The sequence below is a fragment of the Malania oleifera genome, chromosome 10 (assembly GCF_029873635.1).
Source record: "Malania oleifera isolate guangnan ecotype guangnan chromosome 10, ASM2987363v1, whole genome shotgun sequence".
Classification (NCBI taxonomy): domain Eukaryota; kingdom Viridiplantae; phylum Streptophyta; class Magnoliopsida; order Santalales; family Ximeniaceae; genus Malania; species Malania oleifera.
The window spans coordinates 34,457,364-34,481,002 of record NC_080426.1 but is presented as its reverse complement, the minus strand read 5'-3'; the positions used below and the strand labels follow the sequence as shown (position 1 = coordinate 34,481,002).

General features: G+C 37.3%; 1 protein-coding gene across 5 annotated transcripts in view; it reads right to left on the bottom strand.

Moving 5' to 3' along the window:
- The window catches only part of LOC131166961 (uncharacterized), a 49,608-nt gene extending 26,189 nt beyond the window's left edge, over positions 1-23,419 (bottom strand). For 2 of the 5 annotated variants that reach the window (XM_058125654.1, XM_058125656.1), the window contains exons 1-6: positions 23,124-23,400; positions 16,172-16,256; positions 15,738-15,789; positions 15,619-15,639; positions 15,480-15,533; positions 956-1,006 (exon numbers count right to left, since the gene is read on the bottom strand). In XM_058125654.1, coding sequence (XP_057981637.1) covers positions 956-1,006; positions 15,480-15,533; positions 15,619-15,639; positions 15,738-15,789; positions 16,172-16,256; positions 23,124-23,229 — 369 coding nt within the window. In that variant the 5' untranslated portion in view covers positions 23,230-23,400. Of the gene's footprint in view, positions 1-955; positions 1,007-15,479; positions 15,534-15,618; positions 15,640-15,725; positions 15,790-16,171; positions 16,257-23,123 lie in introns of all 5 variants that reach the window. The other 3 variants (XM_058125652.1, XM_058125653.1, XM_058125655.1) reach the window with 3 other exon arrangements.
- Positions 23,420-23,639: the final 220 nt, after the last annotated feature.

Below are 23,639 nucleotides of genomic sequence, written 5' to 3'. Positions count from 1 at the left end.
ACTCTATCTTCTTTAATTCAAGTCAAAACGCTTTCCATGTTGAAGGATATTGATTCTTTTCTTTTATGGCTTCCTTATTGTAGCAATTGGATACTTCTCAACTAATTTTAACATAAAAAGTGAAGCACAATTTTTCTCGACAAGCAAACAGCTTGAAGGACTTTTGGAAAATATGTGAAGGCTGCCATACATTCAATCACAACAATCAACATGCACTATTGTCACCAGCCGAACACTTCACACCTTGTGAAGGGCCATACAACATTAGTTGTAGCACACTAGTTTAACTAGTTAGTGGAAAGTAAACTGCAGTTTCACCACATAAAAAAATTCCCAACCATTGAATACATATAAAGCAAAAGCAATAAGTGAACATGTATGCAAACATGAGTCACGCAGTAAACATAAAGCAATGCAATTCATTAATCACATCTCCATAGGCAACATGTGTTTAGCAAGGGAAGCGAGTAGGCTAAACACTTCTACAAAAGCTAATATATTATACAACGCTAGAAGAGCACTCAGCCTCCCCTAAAGAGTTTTCTATGCTAATCTCAAAGGAAACATCGAACTGACTGATGAATCATACTCCCTATATTCATCAAGGCATCATCCTACTCCAAGAATTAAACCTATTCTAGTACTCACATGATGGTTAAATTTCCCCACGTGGACAAGCAGTCACAAGCAAGCATAATGTCCTTAACAAGCTTGGCTCGTGGCAACTATGTTTAAGAGTAACTTCTATGAGAATATGTAAAAATTCGTAAGTAACAAAACTAAGGATTTGGAAAGAGGAAAAGCAATGACAACAAATAACTATAGAACAGTGATAGCAAGTTAGCAACAACAACAATAAAGGTATATGCATCATGGAATTGACAAATATAGGGATTTTTTTAGGGATGAACAAAATAAACTAATAAACCAAAGTCATGTTCGAGTCAGTACTTACAGGAGGACCACCATCACAAAACTCGACAATCCCTCGACCAATCATGTTACCCTGTGAAGCATAGGAAATGGTTTATCTTCGCCCATATAAGCAAACCATCAACATAAAAAATTAAAATGAGAGGATAACCCAACAGAAAGCACCACACGCATACACGACCCCCCCCCCCCCCCCAAAAAAAAAAAAGGCTTTTACATGAAAGAATACCTCAGTCCTTACTTAGCCAATCCCATAACCAACACAATTGAAGTAAATATTTAGATGCATATAAGATCATGTACACGAGTGCTCAAGAACTTCATCAATAGCAAAGAGCATGCAAGCATGTAGTTTGTTCTCTAACATATATATATATATAGAGAGAGAGAGAGAGAGAGAGAGAGAAAGTTATTATCCCTGACACTCCTAGGAAGTTTCAAACCTTGAACATGATATTTCCCAGAAGTTCAAATGAATGAAAGTTGTGGAAGTCAAGTTGAAAAATAACAAGGCAGCTTTCAACACAGAAATGAGCAACATGATATTGATAATCATGTTTTATAGTCCATGTTTAATAGTCCAATGATGGCTCACATGGATCAAATGTTTTACATAATTTTCCATGGAAAGGCTTGTTCCACCACTGGTGAGATTATCGCTCAAAACAGATATCATCTTTAGGTTGCTAACTAGTACAGTAGAGCATTCAATAAAAGCTACAACACATGAAAGACAGACAATAATTCACCATTTTTCTTAACAGACGATAAATCGTCATAATTCCTTCGATGATGCACCAAATTGTTTGGATAACAAGTTGGTGAGAAACTACGGGACTTGCATTATTATGGTGACAGAAAAAAATAATTACAAGTATCTTTAGTGAATTATTAAGCAAAAGTATAAGTCACTGATGTCAGAACTTCTCAAGTTTTGGTCTGATGTTTATAAAAATTGTCTTCAAAAAGCGCAATCTTTTCCACACTAATAGAAGAGTGAATTAAAATAAGGAGTTATAAACATAGTCCAAAGGGATATAATTGATCAACCCCCAACCCCCAGTAAAAAATATAAAAATATCTCATTTAGTCACACATGAACTTGTAATCAAACCTCATTCACAAACAAGGATCATGGTTGCAGATGCTTATATTTTAATTGGTCAACCAATGGCTCTGAGGCATTATAGCTACGCGTAGCATATCTTTTTAGAGGAAATGAGTGTCAAGGATTTTATATGTCCATTGTTTGAATGAGATTCTGGATAGAGTGTTTGTGCCTTTATGGTAAAAGTAGCATATAGATCTCTTCGCATCCATATGGAGAATGAGGTTCCTTGAACTGTTCTTCTTTATCGAACAAGCACACGGGCCACATACAAATTTTTATGATGTAATAATTTTCTCACAACATTAGCTCCAAATCCCCTTCACCCAGATAGAGACGGACTACAAAAATACTCTGTCATCCATTTATTTCTTCTTTGCTTCGCATGTTAAAGGCAATTTGGATGCTCAAGCTGGCAAAATGGCCCCAAGTAGCTTTATGAAGGCTAGAGCAATGTGCCATCACATACACATTTGCCAATGTAAGCGCCTTTCATTAAGGTGCCAGACATTGAGGCATGTGCCTCATTAAAGGCAAGGGTTTTATTATTTTTACAAAGATTCTTTATATAAGAGAGTGAAAAGCTTTTTAAACAACAGTCCTTTCACCAATAATACTTTTAAAAATAACTAACCCGATGATTTCCAAAAGAATCACCTATTTACGAGGCAAAGATGGAACTAGGAAGAAAACAAGCAGATTATGCCTGTTTGCACAAAGCATAACTTTCATAACGCAGAGCTAGAACTTGGAAGAAAACAAGCAAAGTATGCCTGTTTGACAAAGCATAACTTTCATAATCAAAACATATATAGTTTTCCAATTAATTGCAATAGTTGATGTCAAATCATAATGATGGAATCAATGATAATAGAGTAGCACACACTCTCAAGTTTTGCATGTAAAGCGAAGTGTTAGAAATTAGTGCCTTTGCTAAGTCAAGCAACTATATTAGTGCACAGCGCATAATTTTTTGTGCCTACCACCTTGGTGGTTCCTATTGCCTTTAATTAGACTAAATTTAATAGTTGATCTATCCACAGGCCTGCTTTCATCAAATGGTCAAAGATCCCTGTTAAGCACTCATTGTGCTTCAAATAAAAAAATCTTTAAACCAAAGTGTTGGAAAGTTTCAAAATTTATCCAGTCAACTCTCCTTGATTATAGGAGAAATTTATGTAATTATGTAAATCTACTCTCCTTGATTATAGGAGAAAATTTCAGTAATTTTGCAAATAATCTTAGGAGATATTCTAGGATATATTCTTAGGAGATATTCTAGGAGATTTGTTTGCAATTGTCATTCCTTCCTTTTCTTTTCTATTTTTTCCATTATTAATCTTTCCTTTTTGATTATCCTTGTAGTCTATAAGACATTCATTTTGCACCTAATTTTACAATAATAAGAAATACAATTTCAATTCTTCTCCACTTCTAGATGGTATCAGAACCTAGTTTTCTTTTCCTTTCGGCAGTCATAGCCTCTAAAACCTAGGCCTCACTGCCTTAACTCTATTCAGCCTCCATTATGTCTGAAATTTCCAAAACTTCCACCATGGCCAGACCTGAACCTGTGGTCAACACCAAAACTGAAACCAAGGTAGCCCATACCGAACCCCATTCAGTCCAAATCAGAAATATTCGTCACAATGAAGCTAACTTCTTGAGATTGTATCAGTCAATTCAAATGTATATCCGCGGGAGAGGTAAGATTGGGCACCTTACTGGTAAAACCAAGGCCCCTGACACAGCAGACCCATCATATACTATATGGGATGCTGAAAATTCCATGATTATGGCTTGGCTTGTGAATGCAATGGATGAAGATACTAGTGCTAATTACATGTGCTATCCTACTGCAAAAGAACTCTAGGATTATGTTAGATGTATTCTGACCTTGGAAATTATTCCTAGATTTATGAATGACAGCAAAAAATTAGCAAAACCCAACAAGGGGAAGATAGTGTTACTAAGTATTTCAATGTCCTTAAGGGAATGTGGCAGGACTTGGATCTATTCAATGATTATGAATGGAAGAGCCCTGATGATTGCAACTACAACAAGAAGATGGTGGAAAATGCAAGATTTTTTAATTCCTGGCTGGACTCAATGATGAGTTTGATGAGGTCGGGGGGATGATTCTTGGTAGACAGCCTCTGCCTCCAATCGGAGAGGTATTTTCTGAAGTGAGACGTGAAGATTGTCGCCGAAATGTTATGCTAAAGAAAAAAAGGGCTGATGGAACAGTTGAGAACTCGGCTTTGGTTGTTGCTAACCCTACTATTTTGGCTACTGCTAATGCCTCTGTACAGCGGTCGTATCCCAATCAAAAATCTCGAGTATGGTGTGACTATTGTAATAAGCCACGCCATACCCAAGAAACCTGCTGGAAACTCCACGGAAAACCAGCAAATTGGAAGAGCAGCAAACCTGGACCTGGAAACAACCAAGTGATTCCTAGAGCAAATGAAGCCCAGACCAATGTTCCAAGTTCAGAGCAAATGGATCAGCTTCTTCAACTACTGAAATCCAATCTGATATCCGGTACTTCTATTGGTTCCTTGGCCCAAACAGGTAAAATGTCGAGTGCCTATTCCAGCTCTTTAGCCTTTGCACCATGGATTATTGATTCAGGTGCATCTGACCATATGACTAGTATATCTCAATTGTTTCAATCTTATTATCCTTGTCCGAGTAATAAAAAGGTTAGGATTGCAGATGGGAGTCGTTCATCCATTGCAGGAGCAGGTTAAATTAGAATTTCCAGGAAAATAGAATTAAAATTTGTCCTTCATGTTCCTAAACTTACTTGCAATCTTCTGTCTGTTATTAGATTATCCTGTGATTCTAACTCTCATATCATATTCTTTGATTCTCACTGTGAATTTCAGGACTAGAACTCAGGGGCAATGATTGGCAGTGCTAGGAAGATCGATGGCCTTTATTATTTTGATGATACTTTGTTCAGCAATAAACAAGCTCAGGGCTTGAGTGGTAGTACTAGTTCAATCCCTATGCGTGATCAAATAACGCTTTGGCATCTTTAGATTAGGGCATCCTAGTTTTTCTTGTTTAAAATATTTGTTGCCTAACCTGTTTAAAAATTTGAATTGTACTTCTCTTCATTGTGACATGTCATTTATCAAAAAAGATCGGGTTCCTTATATTTAAAAAGGCTACCATGCATCAAAACCTTTTTATCTGATTCATAGTCATGTTTCGGGTCCCTCTAAGGTTACTACCTTATCCGGAAAAAAATGGTTTGTGACTTTTATAGATGATCATACTCAGATTTGTTGGGTATATTTGATGAATGGAAAATCTGAAGTTGAAATATTATTCAAGAATTTTTGTAGTATGATTAAAAACAATTTCACACAAAAATAAGCATACTTCGTACGGATAATGGTACAGAATATTTCAACCAAGTTTTGGGAAATTTTTTGAAAGAAAGAGGGATTCAACATCAATCCACTTGTCATGACACCCCACAACAAAATGGCATTGCTGAAAGAAAAAATTGTCATTTACTCGAGGTTGCATGGGCTATAATGTTTTCAATGCGTATTCCAAAATATTTGTGGGAGGATGCTATTCTAACTGCTTGTTACCTTATTAAAAGAATGCCTACCTGTGTGCTGCAGTATATCACTCATTCGGCATGCCTAAAAAAACCCTTTCCTGATAATAGGATAATTTCTGATCTACCTCTAAAAGTATTTGGATGCACTGTTTTTGTTCATATTCCAGCTCACCTTAGATCTAAACTTGATCCTAGGGCTAAAAAATGTGTGTTTCTTGGATATGCTCCCAATAAGAGAGGGTATAAATGTTTGAATCCAAAAACAAACAAAAAAATTCACATCAGTATGGATGTCGTTTTTGTTGAAAATCAGTCTTACTTTAACCAAACTTATCTTCAAGGGGAGAAAGAGAGTAGTGTAGATCAGTTTTGGCCAACTTTTATACCAATGCCTAATGTTTTCCTTGACATTGACATCCCTATACAAAACATTCAAGGAACTAAAATTTTAAAAAGTAAAAAAAATGGAAATCCCAATCTGCCTGTACAAAGCATAAGGGAATCACAAACAAGGGTAGAATTGCAACAGAATAATCCCTCTTCTGAGCTTTGTGTTTATACTAGAGGCAGGTATCGTTCTAATACTAAGGATCATCCCACAATTTCAGAGCAGAATCAATCATCACCTCCAAAAACTGGTCATTTGGAAATCCCAGGTCATCCTTCTACTAAACTTCCAGTTGATCAATCTACTGACCTTGATGTACCTATAGCCATTAGGAAAGGATTTAGAACTTGTACCACACACCCCACTGCCAAATATTTATCATACCATAGACTCTCTCATAATCATAAGGCCTTTACATCCAATATTTCTCACCTATTTGTTCCAAGGACCATTCAGGAAGCTATGGATCATCCGGATTGGAAGTTAGCAATTCTTGAAGAGATGAATGCACTACAAAACAACAATACTTGGGAAATTGTTGATTTGCCAAAGGAAAAGAAAGTTGTAGGTTGCAAGTGGGTGTTTACAGTTAAATGCAAGGCTGACGGCAATATAGAGAGATATAAGGCAAGACTCGTTGCAAAAGGGTTTACACAAACATACGGAATTGACTATCAAGAAACTTCTGCTCCAATGGCCAAGATAAACTCAGTCCGAGTGTTACTCTCCTTAGTTGTACATTCTAACTGGCCCTTTCACCAGTTGGATGTAAAGAGTGCCTTTTAAAATGGAGATCTAGAAGATGAAGTGTTTATGGAATTACAACCAGGTTTTGAAGGTAATCTTGGCAGAGATAAGGTGTGTAAATTGAAAAAATCATTGTATGGGCTCAAGCAATCTCTGAGAGCTTGGTCTGAACGCTTTGGGAATGCTGTAAAGGGTCATGGTTACAGCCAAGGTCAAGCTGATCACACCATGTTCTATAAGCACTCAAGTGAAGGGAAGGTTGCTATTCTAATTGTCCATGTAGACGATATTATTTTGACAAGTAAAGACAGCAAGGAACTCGAGAAATTAAAACAGATGCTTGCTAATGAATTTGAGATTAAAGACTTGGGTGACTTGAAGTATTTTCTCAGTGTTGAATTTGCAAGGTCAAGAAAAGGTATTTTTGTTTCACAAAGAAAATATGTGCTTGACTTGCTTGGAGAAACAGGTTTACTAGGGTGTAAAGCAGATGAGACACCTATAGAGCCTAATCTTAAACTACAACCTGCCAAGCCTGAGGAAGTAACCAACAGAGACCAGTACCAAAGATTGGTTGGAAGGCTACTTTATCTATCACATACACGTCCTGACATAGCCTTTGCTGTCAGTATGGTAAGCCAATTCATGCACTCACCAGGGCCTGACCACTTTCATGCAGTTTATAGAATCCTGAGATATTTAAAGGGAACTCCAGGAAAAGGTCTATTGTTTGAAGACCATAGACATCTACAAGTTGAGGTATACACTGATGCAGATTGGGCTGGGAGTATAAACGATCGAAGATCAACTTCTAGTTATTGTGCCTTTGTTGGTGGAAATTTGGTTACATGGTGAAGCTAAAAACAAAATATGGTAGCTAGGAGTAGTGCAGAGGCAGAATTTAGAGCAGTTGCTCATGGAGTTTGCGAAGTGTTGTGGATTAAAAAATTATTGGAAGAATTGAAAGAAACTAATCCGCTACCTATGAGACTGTATTGCAATAACAAATCCGCCTTAGCCATTGCTCACAATCCAGTGCTTCATGATAGAACAATACATGTTGAGGTCGACAAGCATTTTATAAAGGAGAAGCTGGACAGTGGACTGATTTGTTTACCCTATATCTCTACTACTGAACAAGTAGCAGATATACTTACAAAAGGACTACCAAAGAAGCAATTTGAAAATTTGATCGGCAAGCTGGCTATGGAAGACATCTTCAAACCAGCTTGAGTGGGAGTGTTGGAAAGTTTCAAAATTTATCCAATCAACTCTCCTTGATTATAGGAGAAATTTTTGTAATTATGTAAATCTACTCTCATTGATTATAGGGGAAACTTTTGTGATTATGTAAATAATCTTAGGAGATATTCTAGGCTATATTCTTAGGAGATATTCTAGGAGATTTGTTAGCAATTGTTATTCCTTCCTTTTTTTTCTATTATTTCCTTTATTATTCTTTCCTTTTAGTTTATCCTTGTAGTCTAAAAGACGTTCAGACTGTACCTAATTTTACAATAATAAGAAATACTATTTCAATTCTTCTCCACTTCTAGACAAAGCATAATTCACCATCAATTACAAGGGCATACGAAGAGCAAATATACCCAGAGTCGATGAATTATTGTAACTCCTAACCTCATTCTTAAGTGAATTTTAAACAATAGATTTACGTGGCTAGACATCCACTTAAAAGTTGGAAAACAACATGACAATTTTCAAGATAAATACAGATGAAAAAAAAAAAGGGGCAGCCCAGTGCACAAAGCTCCCACGTATGTGGGGTCCAGGGAAAGGGCGGACCACATGGGTCTATAGTACGCAGCCTTACCTTGCATTTTTGCAAGAGGCTGTTTCCACGCCTCAAACCCATGACTTCCAAGTCACACGGTGACAACCTTACCATTGCGCCTAAGCTCCCCTTCATAAATACAGATGACAAAAGGCTAAAATTATGACAGTTTAACCATGGATTCCAAAATAAATTTAAAAAAAAAAAAAAAGGAAAGGAAAGAACAGATGATGGCATATGATTTATAGAAAATGTAACGCATATAAGCCCCTCAACTTGTGCCCATACCAGTTTTTTTTATGACACGTGATGGCAAAATAAAAAGACTAGTTGGATTGCAGTGTATTAAAATTGGTGCCTATTAGGTTATTTTACCTAAAAGCTTAATCTATTAGGTTGTGGAGCAACAATGTATATCAAGCCCTAACACTCCCCACTCGTGCAACCTGATTGCACATGGAGAGATGAACAAACAATGAATACCACCCATACTGGGAACACAATAATTTTGAAATGAACTTACAATAAATGCAGGCAACAAGATTAAAACCTAGGATCTCCTGGCAACCATGATTCTAATAATTAATACTTTATCTAAAATCTTAAGCTATTAGGCTATGGATCAACAATGTATATTAAGCATTAACACTGCCTAGCATACAAGTCACCATTCTCTCCAAAATGCCTAAATTAGTTCACCAAAAAAACACAAAACTTGTCTAGAGAGAATTGAGTTGGATAATATCAGCTCCATAATTAATTTCATGAGTTCATTTACAAGATATGGTGTATCCCTCAACCCCAAAAAAACAAAACAAAAAAAAAACAAAAACATTAAAAAAAAAAAGTTTACTTTAAGATTTTGTATACGTAATTTTAATTAATTTGGATCCAATATGGTTTAGAGTATGTTAAATTGAAAAAATTAAAAGTGTGAACACACTTGGTGCTTCTAGTATGTTTGGTACGTATGAGGGAAAGAAAGAGAAAAGAAAATGAGTGAAAATGAAAACAATTGTAATTAAAAAACAAAATGTCTTTTCACTCCTAAAATTAACTATTTTGAAAAATAAAAAGGTCGAAATGACACATATCCATTAAATTTCATGGAAAGTAGTAGTAATTTGTTCCCTCTCGTGATGTTGTTCGAAATCGAACACCCCCACCGACTACTTTCGCTACTTCCCTTCACCATCTCCCTTCACTATCAACAATGGAGATTCTCTATTTGTGTTCCATCCTAAATTGGAGAACCCATTCAACCTCGACTCCCCTCTCACTCAAGCAATCCTCTCCTTACCCTCTTGCCACAAGCCCTAGTTCAAGAAATCCTCTTCAGTGTCGTTCGTCACGCTTTGGGCCTCGCTCTCTAATTGGTTCCTGGACCTAACCCTTTCAACGACGACTCCCCTCTTGCTCAAGTAGTCATCTTCCTTCCGCAAGTACTAGTTCAAGCAATCCTCTATGTTGTCATATGTCCTGCTTTGGGCCTTCCTCTTTGACCTTTCTTTCTATTTTTTTTTTTTTTTTTTGGTGCTCGCAGCTCGCTTGCTTCCCACTAGTCGACTCTATGATTAGTTTGCAAGCTTCTCCTTGTTCCTTAGGTTAGCAAGCTTTCTCCTAGTTTGCAAGCTTCTCTAGTTAGCATTCTTCTTGTTCCTCCTACTCGAAGTTGGCCTCTAGCTGTTCGTTGGAAGGCTTTTTCTCTAATGGTCCTTTCACTGTCTTGCAAGCTTGTTTCTTAGCTTGTTATCTATATTGAAGCAATGCCGAAAGATGGTACATTGTAGTGGTCGAAAGGGAGTTATTTGACCTAGTCTTAGAAGGGGGAAGTTCTGATTTTCTTAGAATCACGGAATATTACAAGGGAAGAAGGATCTTCATCTTCCTAGAGATGGCTGAATTCAGATGGTCTCTTGAATCTTGGGAAGAATTTTGGGCTCTAAAAAAACCCGCGCCCCAGGAAAATTCTTGGTTTTGTCAAACAGAGATAAAACCCTCACTTTGAAACTGAACTCAAACAAGTTAGGAAACTACCTTGCCCTTATGGAGACCAATAGTAGTGGTTGGAGAACCCTTGCATTTCAGGTGGGGTTTGAATCCAAGGGATGAATGAGGATCTTCTCCTTAGCAGCCAAGATAGGCCGACGTATTTTTTCTCCCACAAAGAAAGGCTCAACATCTTTAGTTGTTCAGCAAATGGAGAAGAAGTAGACAGCCTCCCCAATGGATTTGAACCCAATTCTAAACAGATCAGCTCCCTTGTGCCCTTGCCCTCATTCTAATAAGCCTTAAGTCTATTACTGAGTGGTGGCTTGACACCCAACTCACAGGTGGTGGGGAAGGGGAGTAAGTGCATGCAATCCTTCGCAAATGTTGTGGGGGAGAAGTGTTGTATTGCAGACTCCTCCTCAGATTTCCACAAGCATTATTAAGGCAGTCCCAAAGCCTTCATATCGTTTGAGGATGTTGGAGTGGGCCTTAACTTGGGCCTTGAAGCTACATATATGAGGATCTTTTTCGGCCTTGCAATCTCACTTGACTACTCAAAGTCTAGCGCCAACTCTTTTTCCCCCTTTAAACTACGTGATTGTCCTTATGAAGCTGCCAAAAAGTTAGTCCACTTTGGAAATGCTGTCCCCCTTCAGGACCTCCCTCACAAGCAGCTACAACTCAAAAGGAGACTGTTCTGGAGCAGGACCCCCTAATTCTCCAAATGATACTGGAAGACTAGCCCTTGTCCTAGCCCTTTTAGTATTGGCTTTGACACTTTGTGTGTCAATCCCAACTTTGAGGATTTGATTTATAGACACAATTTTGAAACTTTGAATGACTTGGACTTGGACAGCGCTCAATTCAAGAATTAGGTATCTATTTGGGTTCTTCGGAAGTAGAAATCGGTAAGCAAAACCACAGGCGTGTCCTTCGAAGGGTTTTAAGACAAAGCCTTACAATTGCTTGAGGATATTGAAAGAAAGAGAAGAGAGGAAATGGGAAGTAATCACAAAAAACCTGCAGGCAGTATCAAAAAGTTGGATACCAATAGGGAATAAAAGCGCTTGTACTGTATAGTGATTTATGGAAAAACAAGAGGATGCTCAAAAATGGAAAGGCATGCAATAGTCGGAGCTCTTATGTTAAATCATATTAAGAAAAATCATTTCTTAGAACGTGAGGGGTCGTAACAACAAATCCAAGAGGAGTGTAATCAAGTCCTTTCTCAAGTATTAAAAGGGGTGATGTGGTGCACTTGCAAGAAACTAAGGTGGAGACAATGGAGCAGCTCTTCATCAATGACCTCTAGGGGCAAGATGCCTATGATTGGATATCCTTCGGAGCAGTAGGCAACTCATGGGCATACTAATCTTGTGGAAGCCTAATGTTGTGGAATTATTGGACCACTCCATCAACTCCTTCTCAGTATCTTGTCTGTTCAAAAGCACGAACGATAACTTTCAATGGATTTTCACAGGGGCTTATGGCCCAAGTGAAGGACCCCTAAGTCTCTTTTTAGGAATGAGCTCTTCAAGATTAGGAGTAGATAGGATGCTCCTTGGGTTCTTGAAGGCAATTTTATTATGATTGTGTTTCCACATGAACAAAGTGAGGGTAGCCTTGAGACTAGTAGCATGAGAGAATTCCTTGACTTTATCAATGTGAATGCCCTTATTACTCTCCCTCTCATTGGTGGCAACTTCATTTGGTTCAACTCCAAGGAGCCATTCCTTTTCAAGGATCAATAGGTTCCTAATTTCGGTTGAGTTGGAACTTCATTTTCCTCACGTGATTCAGTGTCTACTTCCTAGGCCCATCTAAAATCATTTCGCTGTCTCCCTTGATGCGTTGGGAGTTAAATGGGGGCCAACCCCCTTGCGCTTCGAGAATGTGGTTAAAACATGATAGCTTCAGGGATTTAGTGAAGACTTGGTGGTCTTCTATTCTAGTCATAGGGAAGGCTAGTTTTGTGCTTGTGTCAAAGTTGAAAGGAATAAAAGAAAAGATAAAGATATGGAACAAAAGCACCAATGAGAATGTCCAAGCAAAGAAAATTGTTATCCTTAATGACATCAAAGAGATTGATGAGCAGGAAACAATCCAGGGTCTTGATGATGAATAGAAAGCCAAAAGAGCTACGCTTAAGAAGGAATTGAACTAGGTTATTAATCTTGAGAAGGTATCTTGGAGGCAAAAATCTAGAGCTTTATGGCTCAAAGAGGGGGACCTTAATACAAAATTCTTTCAACGAACAACACACACTCATCGTAGAAGTAACACTTTATTTAGCACTAAAATTGGGGAAAACAACTTAACTAGGGAAGAGGATCTTAGGAAAGGTAAAAGTGATTTTTATAAAGACCTCGACACCGAACCTGAGGCTTGGAGACCTACAATGGATGGCATCAATTTCATAACTCTTTGTTCTTCCACTATGGGGTGGCGTAAGAGACCTTTGAAGAAGCATGAGTTCTCCAAGCTATTAAAGATTTCTCCTTGGCTTTCTTTCAGGCTAACTAGAGCCTCCTCAAGCACAACTTGTTAAACATGTTCAAGGAGTTTCATAGATTAGGAAAATTTGTCAGTTGCATAAATACCACTTTTGTCACTCTTGTTCCAAAGAAAGTTGGGGCTGCTAACATCAAGGATTTTTGCCCCATTAGCTTGAATTTATGAAATCATTGCCAAAGTACTAGCTTAGAGGTTCAAAAAAGCAATACCATAAGTCATTGGTTAGTATCAGCATGCTTTTGTGGCTGGAAGACAGATTATGAATTCTGCCCTTATTATTAATGAGGTGGTGGATGCCACTAAAGAAGGGAGAAAGGGGAATAGTGTGCAAAATGGATATAAATAAAGCATTTGATCATGTCAGCTAGAAATTCCCTCTCTATCTCCTCTAGAAATGGGCTTTAGGGAACTATGGTGTAATTGGATTGCTCAATACATCAATGTTTGCTCTTTTGATTTTTTTCACTCCTCAAGAGGCTTGAGACAAGCATATCCCTTATCCCCTTCTCTATTTATTTTTGGTCATGGAGGTGCTTAGCCTCATGCCGATGAAAGCTACTAAAGGATGATCTTTAGAGGTCACAAGGTGGGCAGAAATGGAAGGCTTATAGAAGTTTCTCATCTTCTTTTCGTAGATGATACTATCATTTTTTGTGAAGATGATCCCTTCATATCCTCAACCTCAAATGCATTTTGTAGGGTTTGAGGCCATCTCAAGCCTAAAAGTGAACCTTGGTAAAAGTGAGCTTATTTCAATTGGAGAGAACACCGGGGGACTTTCCTTGCTGGTCTTTTGGGTTGCAAGATGGGAACCTTTCCCATTAATTACCTTGGTCTCCCCTTTAGAGCCAAATTTAAAGACAAAGGAGTATAAGACCCAATTATTGAAAAGTTCGAAAGGAGATTGGCACAAGGGAAAAGAAATTTCTCATCAAAAAGGAGGCAGTATCACTCTTATGAGGAGCACTTTGGCGAATCTTCCAATTTATTTCATGTCTCTCCTTCCCTCACTGGCCTCAGTCACAAGAAAATTGGAGAGACTTCAGAGAAGATTTCTTTGGGGAAGCTTAGGGAAGGAGTTTAAATATCACCTTATTAGATAGGGAGAGGTCAAACAACCCATTTGTTTGGGAGATTTGGGGTTGAAATCCCTCCTCACTTGCAATAAAGCCCTCCTCGAGAAGTGGTTATGGAGGTTCATGCAGGAGAAAGACCACTTTTGGTGGGATATTACTGTTTCTATAGATGGGTTTGAGCACAATGATGGACAACCCACAATAGAAGGGGTCCATATGGAGTGGGATTATGGAAATTCATCAGGAAAGGATGGGATGATTTTTTCCATTTAGTGACATTTCAAGTGGAGAATGGGGCCAATGTTTACATTTGGCATGATGTGTGGTGTGAGAACAGTAATCTTAGAGTTGTCTTTCCTTCCATCTACAGCTTGGCTTGTGACAAAAATGCCCTTAGCAGTCCTCATCTCCAAATCACAGATCAGGGAATTTTCTGGGACATTCCTTTTTCTAGGAACATGGCAGATTGGGAATTTCACACTCTCTGACTTTTACAAATTTCTGTACAAATTCCATCACCAAAACATCCCCAACAAACCAAAATGGGCTTTGGACAAAAAGGGTGTTTTCACTATTAAATCTTTCTACAAAAAAATTCTCATCCTTGGAAAAAATTGCAATAACTCCCCTTGGATTCACATTTGTAGGACGGCAGCCCCTTCAAAGATTGCCCTTTTTGCTTGGGAGTCTGTACATGGAAATATTTGAACCCTCGACAATCTGCAGAAAATAGGGCTTACAGTTTCAAATAGGTGTTTTCTCTGTATGGCTGACACAAAATCAGTCAACCACATTCTTCTCCACTGCCCCTGGACAAGGAACTTGTGGAATTTGGCTCTTTCCTCAGCTGGGCAGCAGTGGGTTACAGAAAATTCAGTTGGAGGGGAGATTTGGGCTTGGAAAGGCATCAGAGCCAACAAGGAGAAGCGAAAGGATTTGAACCTCATCCCTCTTGCCATCTTTTGGTGTACTTGAAAAGAAAGAAATAAGACAGCCTGCAAAGATTTGACTACTTTGCTTCAGACTTGCAAAGACCAGTGGATTGCTGCTGTCACCAACTGGCTTAGTGGGAAAATTGTTAATAATCATTATGTAATCCTTGATGTTTTAGACACTCTTCAGAGTGGTTGATGTTTTGTACCATGGGTTGGCATCTCCTTGATGCCTTGCTAATATATTTTCTCTTTGCTGATCCAAAAAAAATAGGAGGGGGACTGTCCCTTCCTGTAAGATTTGTGACACAACTTGTGCCATGAACGGAGGACAGGTACCAGTTTCTTGATGGCACATGAAATACAAAAAACGATGAAGAAGAAGAAGAAGAAATTTAAACTCCAGTTAATCACCTGAGAAAGTCCAACAATATTGTAACCCTCACTGAGCTCACTCATTTTCTTCACCTGTCGAGATAAAAGGGGAAAAAAATGTCTCAACTTAACATGTCAGGCCTGTGAAATAAAAAACACTACTGAACAGCTTTACCACCTTCTCACAAGCAATTTCCGTCTGCCAAATAAAACAAAGATACGTGAATTCATAAACAACTATAAAAGATAAAAAATTGTAATCAAAAACAGTCCTTCAAATATCACAGAAAGTCTCACCTGTTCCATAAGGGGCATAAACCAGGAATTCCATGTCCCATCTCCAATTTCTCTGTAGGACAGAAGTAAATCAAATAAATACATTAAGAATTTAAGTAAGATAATTTGCCTCGAATTTACATGAACCACTAAACTGATCACATCAACAAAATTACACAAAACAATACTTGGGGGATGTTGGGGAAGCAGCAAGCTATGTGCGGTTACTTTCCAATCTCAAAACCTAATATTCTCGCAGACAGAACAATGTTACATTAAACATACTACTTACATGGATAAGCTTTGTAGAAATGATTTCGGTTCAAATTCAATTGATAGAAAAACTTATGGCCAGGTTTCTTCATCAGTGACAGCTAAACAATGATAGTTCCAAAAAGGAAAACAAACATGTAAGAATTAATCAAGACTCTGATTCTAAAACATTTAAAACATACATGCAATATCCTGTGGCCCCAGACCAACTGCTTAGAAGCTCAGTGAATCTTGAGACTCCTTTATTGCTGCATTGATCACCAATTCCTGCAATAAAATTTATCTAAAAAATATCAGCACAGTTAAAAAGTTGGTCTTCTTTGATGACTTTAATAGAAAATTTTCAGTTCGTTTTCTAAACAAAAATTAGAAGTGTTTTGACACTTTAAAAAAAAAAATCAAGATTCCTGTTGAAAAAGAAAGTGATTATGTAATCAGAGCTATGCAGTCAGATAGAGGCGAACAATTCACATCAAATTAATTCAAACAATACTGTGAAAACAATAGAATCATCCTTTGAAAATTCCATTATCCCCTCAACAATTGCAAAAATATAACTCTTTGATATGGCCAAGAGTATGTTGAAGACCAAGAAAATGCCTAAGAATTTTGGGCCGAAGCAGTTGATTATGTTGTATATTTATCAAACCATTGTGCTACAACAAATGGGCGGAATTAAACCCCACAAGGAGCTTGGAGTGGAAAGAAGTCGAGCATCTCTCAACTGTAGGTGTTTGAGAGATAGCATAAGCACATGTAGCAGATAAAAAGCGTTCCAAATCCGATGAGAAAAGGTGTATTTTCATCAGACATGACTTAAATTCCAAGGAATTGGAACACTTACAAGGAGAAGTATAACTTCTTTAATTTATTCAAGAAAATTAGGAGCAAGAAGATAAATCTATTAAACCAACTATTACTCCAGCATCATCACCACCACCAGCTCTGAATGGAAATTCATCATCAACGTCATCGGTAAGAAGACCACCTCAAATGAGAAGCCTTCAAGAAATATATGAGGTAACAATAAATATGAAAGATTCAACCCTCTTTTGTCTCTTTGCAGATTGTCAACCACAATATTTTGATGAGGCAGATGAGGTGGTACAAAATGAGAAATGGAGAATTGCAGTGAATGAAGAAATTGCAAGAATTGAGAAAAATGATATGTAGAAATTAACTATTTTACTGAAGGGACTTAAATCGAAGTCAATTGGGTTTATAGAGTAAAGAAACAATGTATTGAAAGGTACAACGCAAGCGTGGTGGCAAAAGGATATAATCAAAAGATTGGGAATCATTTATGGTGAGGTATTCTCCTTTTAGAAGCAACTTGATTAATTGTCTCCTTCATAACTCAGAATAGAGGAAAGATTCATCAAATGGACATCAAATCTGATCTTCTGAATGGGTTATTGAGGAGGAGATTTATGTGGAACAGACTTTGGGCTAAAGAGCATGAAGGGAAAGTGCTAAGGCTTAACAAAGCACTTCATGGGTTGGAGCAAGTGCCTTAGGCTTGGTATATTAGAATTGACAAATATTTTCAAGAAAGTAATTTTGAAAAATGTCGTAGCTCATAATAGAGGGAAGATTCATTAAATGGACGTCAAATCTAATCTATTGAATGGTTACTTGAGAAGGAAATTTATGTGGAACAACATATGGGCTAAGAGCATGAAGAGAAAGTACTAAGGCTTAACAAAGCACTTCATGGGTTGAAGCAAGCACCTCAGGCTTGGTATATTAGAATGGACAAATATTTTCAAGAAAAATAATTTTGAAAAATGTCCTTATGAACATGCTCTTTACAAGGAACAACGCTCTCCTCCCAACGCTCCCATCCCTGCCCCTCGAGCATGGTGCCTCAACTCGTCTCATCTCCGAACCTCCCTTCTAAATTCTAACCATCCTTTTTACAGAAGAGTTTATCCTCCTCCCTTGAATTTGTCCCTTCACCCTAACCATTAACCCTTACCTTGAGTTCAAGTCCTACCAACACCCCTTCCTCTTCGACTTTCCTTCTCCATCTCCGAGGGAAGCTTGAAACCTAAACTCGTATACAAAGGCCCTCGCCTTGTTCAAAACCCCATCCCTGACTCTCAGATTGGTTGCAAAACCTCTTCTCGTCAACTTCTGACTTGAAATCTACTCTTCATTAGCCCAAGTAGTTGCCTATTGTTACCCTACATCACCCCCTACCACCTTCTCTAAATACCTTCGTCCCCTCAACCTTATTGACTAGACACAACCCTCTTGCAGGCACTCGATACAGAGATGGGACACTTCACTTCTCTCAAGATAGAGAGGAAAGTGTTTTATGTAGTTCAACTGGATTCTACCATGTACCGAATTACACAATAAGCCAGTAAACATTTATAATTCATTGTGTTGGAGAAGGAGGAACTTGTTTGGGTCCTTAAGATGTGGGAGTGATTTGCAAAGCTAATGTAGGGACTGCGGAGAGTTGCCAAGGAACCAAATTTCGTAAGGCTGGGAACGATGTGTGTTTGAAGCTTCTTGAAAATGGTAGAGACCATGGTCTTAAATTTCCACGAAATTGTCAAAATTTCCGTCAAAATTTTCAATTTCCGTCATCCTCGAAATCGAAACGGCAATTAATTTCTGTTTAAATCGCAATGAATCATCTAAAATTTATCGAAATCTCAAACTTTTAGGGAAATTTGTCGAAATTTTAACTATACAATGAAATTTAATCAGAATTCAAATGAGAAATTTAGGAGTGAAATGAAATTTCTCTTTTAATTTATTTTATCAAAAAAAAAAAGGTTATTACAAATGCTTTTGAAATTATATGAAAAAATAAACTTACAGTAACATTTTATTTAACCATTCATGTCTAAATTATCATTATTTGTATAATAAATAATATTTAAATGATTTATGAATTTCATTTGTATTAACTGAATATGTTTAATGTACATTATCTTACAAATATGTTTTATACACATACTATTATACAACTTTTCCACCTCTTACAAAACATAAATGTATTTAATTTGAAATATATTATTCCTAAAACTTGTATTATTATGTTAACAATTTCTAAAGTTTCACAAAGAATTCCATGCTTTACTGCTAATTTCTGTTATTTTTTTAAATCAAAATCAAAATTTAAGACATTGGTAGAGACAAATATTTATGCCTGGAGAAAGACTACACCAAGTTTCTTCTTGTTGTTCGCATCCCAGAGGATGGCCAAAAAAATGGGACAAGGGCTCTCCTCACTACCTTATTGGAATGCTCGTCAAGAATGGTTGAAACTCCTAAATCTAACAGTGTCAACAGTGTGCGGATTGCAGATCATCAAACATCACACCAAAGGAAAATAGTGAGAGGAGAAGTGTGTTCCAAAGAATTTGGCTGAATATATCCTATATCATTGCTATCAAAGGTGGTTTTGTGTCAAGGAAAAATTCGGGAATGGCAACAATTCACAACCATAGAGACTAAGGGGGTTTCTTCCTATCAAGCATTCCATTTCAATGCGAGAAAATCTAGGGCCCAAGTCACCCTAGCAGAAGAAGACAAAAGTTATATGGGTCATTAAAATTAAGAGCCCAAATGCTAAGAGCAGTTGAGATGGGGAATAGCCAACTTTAACAAGGGGAAACTAGAAGAATTGGACGGCAGAGATCAGAGGACAGTCCATTTTCTAGAGAACCTATGGCCTCTGTTAAAGAGGATTTCACAATCAGCAACAACCTTGAAGATAACGGCAAACAAGTTGATCTTCTAACAGTAGCTCATGTAGAGATGACGGACATGAATTTAGAAGGGGATATGTAAGATGATTTGATTTATGATTCAAATGAAGATATGGGTAGTATGTGCAAGTCTAAGAAGGAGCTTCAGGTTGATCAGATGAGAGCTAAATTTGAGGAAGAAGGTTTGAAGCAGTTGTTTGAAGCTCCGGATGAAGATCTTAAAGAGGATGCAGCAAACAATGAGGAAATTCTGGAATCGAGTTTGCAGCAAATGGAGTCAAAAAATTCACTCAAATTCAAATCTTGCACAAGCAAGTATAAATTCTCCTAAGCATAATTGTGACCAAGTGGAAGCTTTAGGTATTGTGGGAACTTTACTTTCTAACCCTAGCCATGGGATCAATCCCTACCTTGTTTCAGAGTTAGATGTTCCTTTTTGTGGTGTTGGGAGGGATCATACTAGGAAAATGAATTTTCTTTCGAGGGACCCTTGCACATCTAGAAGTAATAAAGGCATTCTTCCAATGCCTATCAAAACTACACCTTCTTCGGTAACTCTTTGCTAAAGGGATGACTATTCTAGGGGAGAGGGTTGTGATCCTAGCCTTAAGGGAGGTGAGAAAGATTGCCTAGACCCACAACAACTCCTCGGAGAGATGGGTTTGGAGTTGGTAGACCTAGTTTGGGGAGTGGTTAGGCTGGGTTTGAGCCCTAGACGTATGAGAGAAGGAAGAAGAAAGTCCAAAAGGAGCTAAAAGATCTTGTTTCATAGATTAATTATGGGGGTGGAAAAGATTTCGGCAAGGGTGGTAAACACGTTAGATTATGAAGTTCATCAGTTGGAATGTGAAAGGTTTAGGTAGCTCAAGGAAAAGGAGTTTGATTAAGGAAGTTATGGATAAGAATTCCCCTAATATCATCCTTGTCCAGAAAACTAAATTGGAATTGATAGATGGGGTGTAGTGAAGACTATATTGGGTGGTTGTTGTGTGGATTGGAAATTTATGCCTTCTCGAGGCGCTTCAAAGGGGTATCCTTGTCTTACGCGCTCTATTATGAAAGTTGATTTCTAATGGGTTTTTTTCTCTGTTAGTTTTATTCGAAGTAACAGGGATTCTAAGTAATATGGAGGGGGCAATGGCAGGCCTCTTCAATTTACAGACCTTCTAGACCTACTTTGAGGAACTCTTTTTGGGAAGAGGGAATATCCATAGGAAATAATCCAAGCATTGCAGAGTTCAAAAGGGCAATAGGAATAACAAAGTAGTTTGAAATGATAAATATTGGACTCATGTTATACCATCTTGGTACAGAAATTATGCAAAATGAGAAAAGGGTCTTCATCTCTCAAGAAAGCAATACAAAGTATGTACTCAAAGAAATTCCAGATGGATGGTTGCAAGCCAATTAGCACCCTCGTGGAATATGGAATTAAGTTACTGAAAAATGGTGAAAGTAAAGTTGATCTAACATATTTTTTAAGACTTGTTACAAGTCTTGGTATTTGACATGCACAAGATCAAATATTCTTTTTGGAATAGGTTGGTGTGTCAATATATGGAAAGACTAACAACAACTCACAATAAGCCAAAATAATTCTTCATCTGTCAAAAGGAGTCTCTATTTTGGGATATACTATTCATCTTCTAATGTTTTCAAACTTGGGGGATACCGGGATAATGATTGGGGTGATGAGGTAATCAAAAGAGTAACACCAGGCTTGTATTTTTCATGGGGCAGATGGCGTTTAAAAGAATCTCAAAGAAACAATCCATAGTTACTTTTTCAACTTGCGAGGTCTTGCAACCACATCGTGTGTATGTCATGGAATTTGGCTCAAAAATTTATTGAAGGAGTTAAAGACGGTGCAAGAAGGACCTATAATATATATATATATATATATGTGGATAACAAATCAGTGATTACACTGGCAAAGAATCTAGTGTTCATGATCAAAGTAAGCATATTAATACAAGGTTTCACTTCATCAAAGAAGCATTGGTAATAAGGAAGGGCAACTCGTGTTTGGGAAGTCTCAAGAAGCAAATATTTTCACAATGTCTCTCAAGTTTGATGATTTCAACAAATTAAGGAGTCTTCTTGGAATGAATAAAAAATCAAGTATAAGGGAGTGTGTTGGAAATTAAATTAAACTTGTTTATTCATTGTGTTTACTACAAGTATTTGGAAAGTCTCTTTGAACCAGGGATGTATCTAAAATGATTCCATGTATAGGTAAATAGGCCACATTAAATACATTAATTATAAATAGTATCGGTACATGTATAAGGCTCCATGTAAAGCCTATAAATAGCTACATATTCTAGCCATTGTGATGCAGGGGCAGCATCAAGGTTCTACAGCCATGGAGAAATTAGAAAAAAGGAAGGGGAAAGGAGGAGAGAGGAGATACCGGGGGGAAAACTCACATTCAATTACAATTCAAATCCCTCAACAACTAACTTACAACATGGCTTTTCACACACTATTTATAAGAAAGCCTAAACACATAAAATTACACATACCCCTAAAACTACATGAATTATAAACAAGCCCATACTTTACACAAACATTACACACGAACCCCTAAAATACACATAATATTATACTAATTAAACTAAATACATAATCCAACAATCCCTTAACCCAATTCTTCTTAATTATTCGCCAACACGCTCTTCCCAAGGTCTTGCTTCTTGTCCTACATTACAGTGTCACCAAGTGAAATCAAAACTTCAAAGTTCAATTTCTTTATCCACTTCTCTCCATCTATCACAAATTCTCCACAATTCTATTTTTCCAACAACCTTGACCCGCCACGTGTAAGATTGAGGGACAACCAAACTCAGTTTTAAATAGGTTTGTAGATTTTTTATTCACAGTAAAAATAACAATAATTATAAAAACAACACTAAATAGTCTTGTAAGACAACTTCCCAGTCTTCTTTTATGGCAGTCGGTGTTTGCATATGAGACAGTGTCTTTGCTCCAGAAAAAAAAAAAAAGGTGAAAGAATCAGTTGCAAGTCCAATAAAAGAAACACAAAATAATTCGGACGAAACTCATATCAACCCTATCTAAGTTACAAAAGTTCAACATAAATCGGGTCGGTTACGCACACAGAGAAGGAATCGTAAGCTACGAAATCGTGGTCCCATAAGAGTAGCCTAAAAGCGCTCAAATACAAAATATGTAAATAGTCAAAAGAAAAAACACACTCAGTCCCACACATTCCAATACAATCTCACTGGTCACGAACCCTCTAAAAGGAGATACTAAAAAAATCTCATACATATTTGCTTCATATTATTGGTGAGTATCAACGAAATTCGACGCAAAAAGTGTTGCGCAACACAATACGTATCCATTGAACAAATAAATGGAGAGAAGAATTGAATATCCTTACCATGGAAGACAGCGAAAGGGATGGAGTGAATTAGTGAGACGTCAGTGAAAAGCGCGAAAACGAATGCGAAGACAAAAATTGATGGCTGTGGCGACATAGAAACCATTGGTATAGCTCCAGAATCTTGCAGGAATGAAGAATCGAGGAGTCTTGGACTTCGAACTATGGGCGTCTGCAGGAATTTCTGCTTGGGCTCTATTCTGCACTGCAACTCAGAGAGACGTAGTGGGAGAAATTGAACTACCAGTCAACAGTGTCTGGTGGGGGGCCTGGCTTCTGCCCCTTGCAATGGTTCCAAAAGAATTTGTGAAAATGAAAACTAAAAGTCAAACATTAAAAGTCAAAAATAACAACTTATTTAGTTGACTATTTTTAAAATTAAAAAAAAAATATTTTTTTATTGAACAAATACTTGTTTTTATTCTTTAATTGAATAAATTAAAAATATGAATGGACTAATAAAAAAAATTTAAAAATAAAAAAAATTCGGATGAAAGTAAAAATTAGTATAATTAT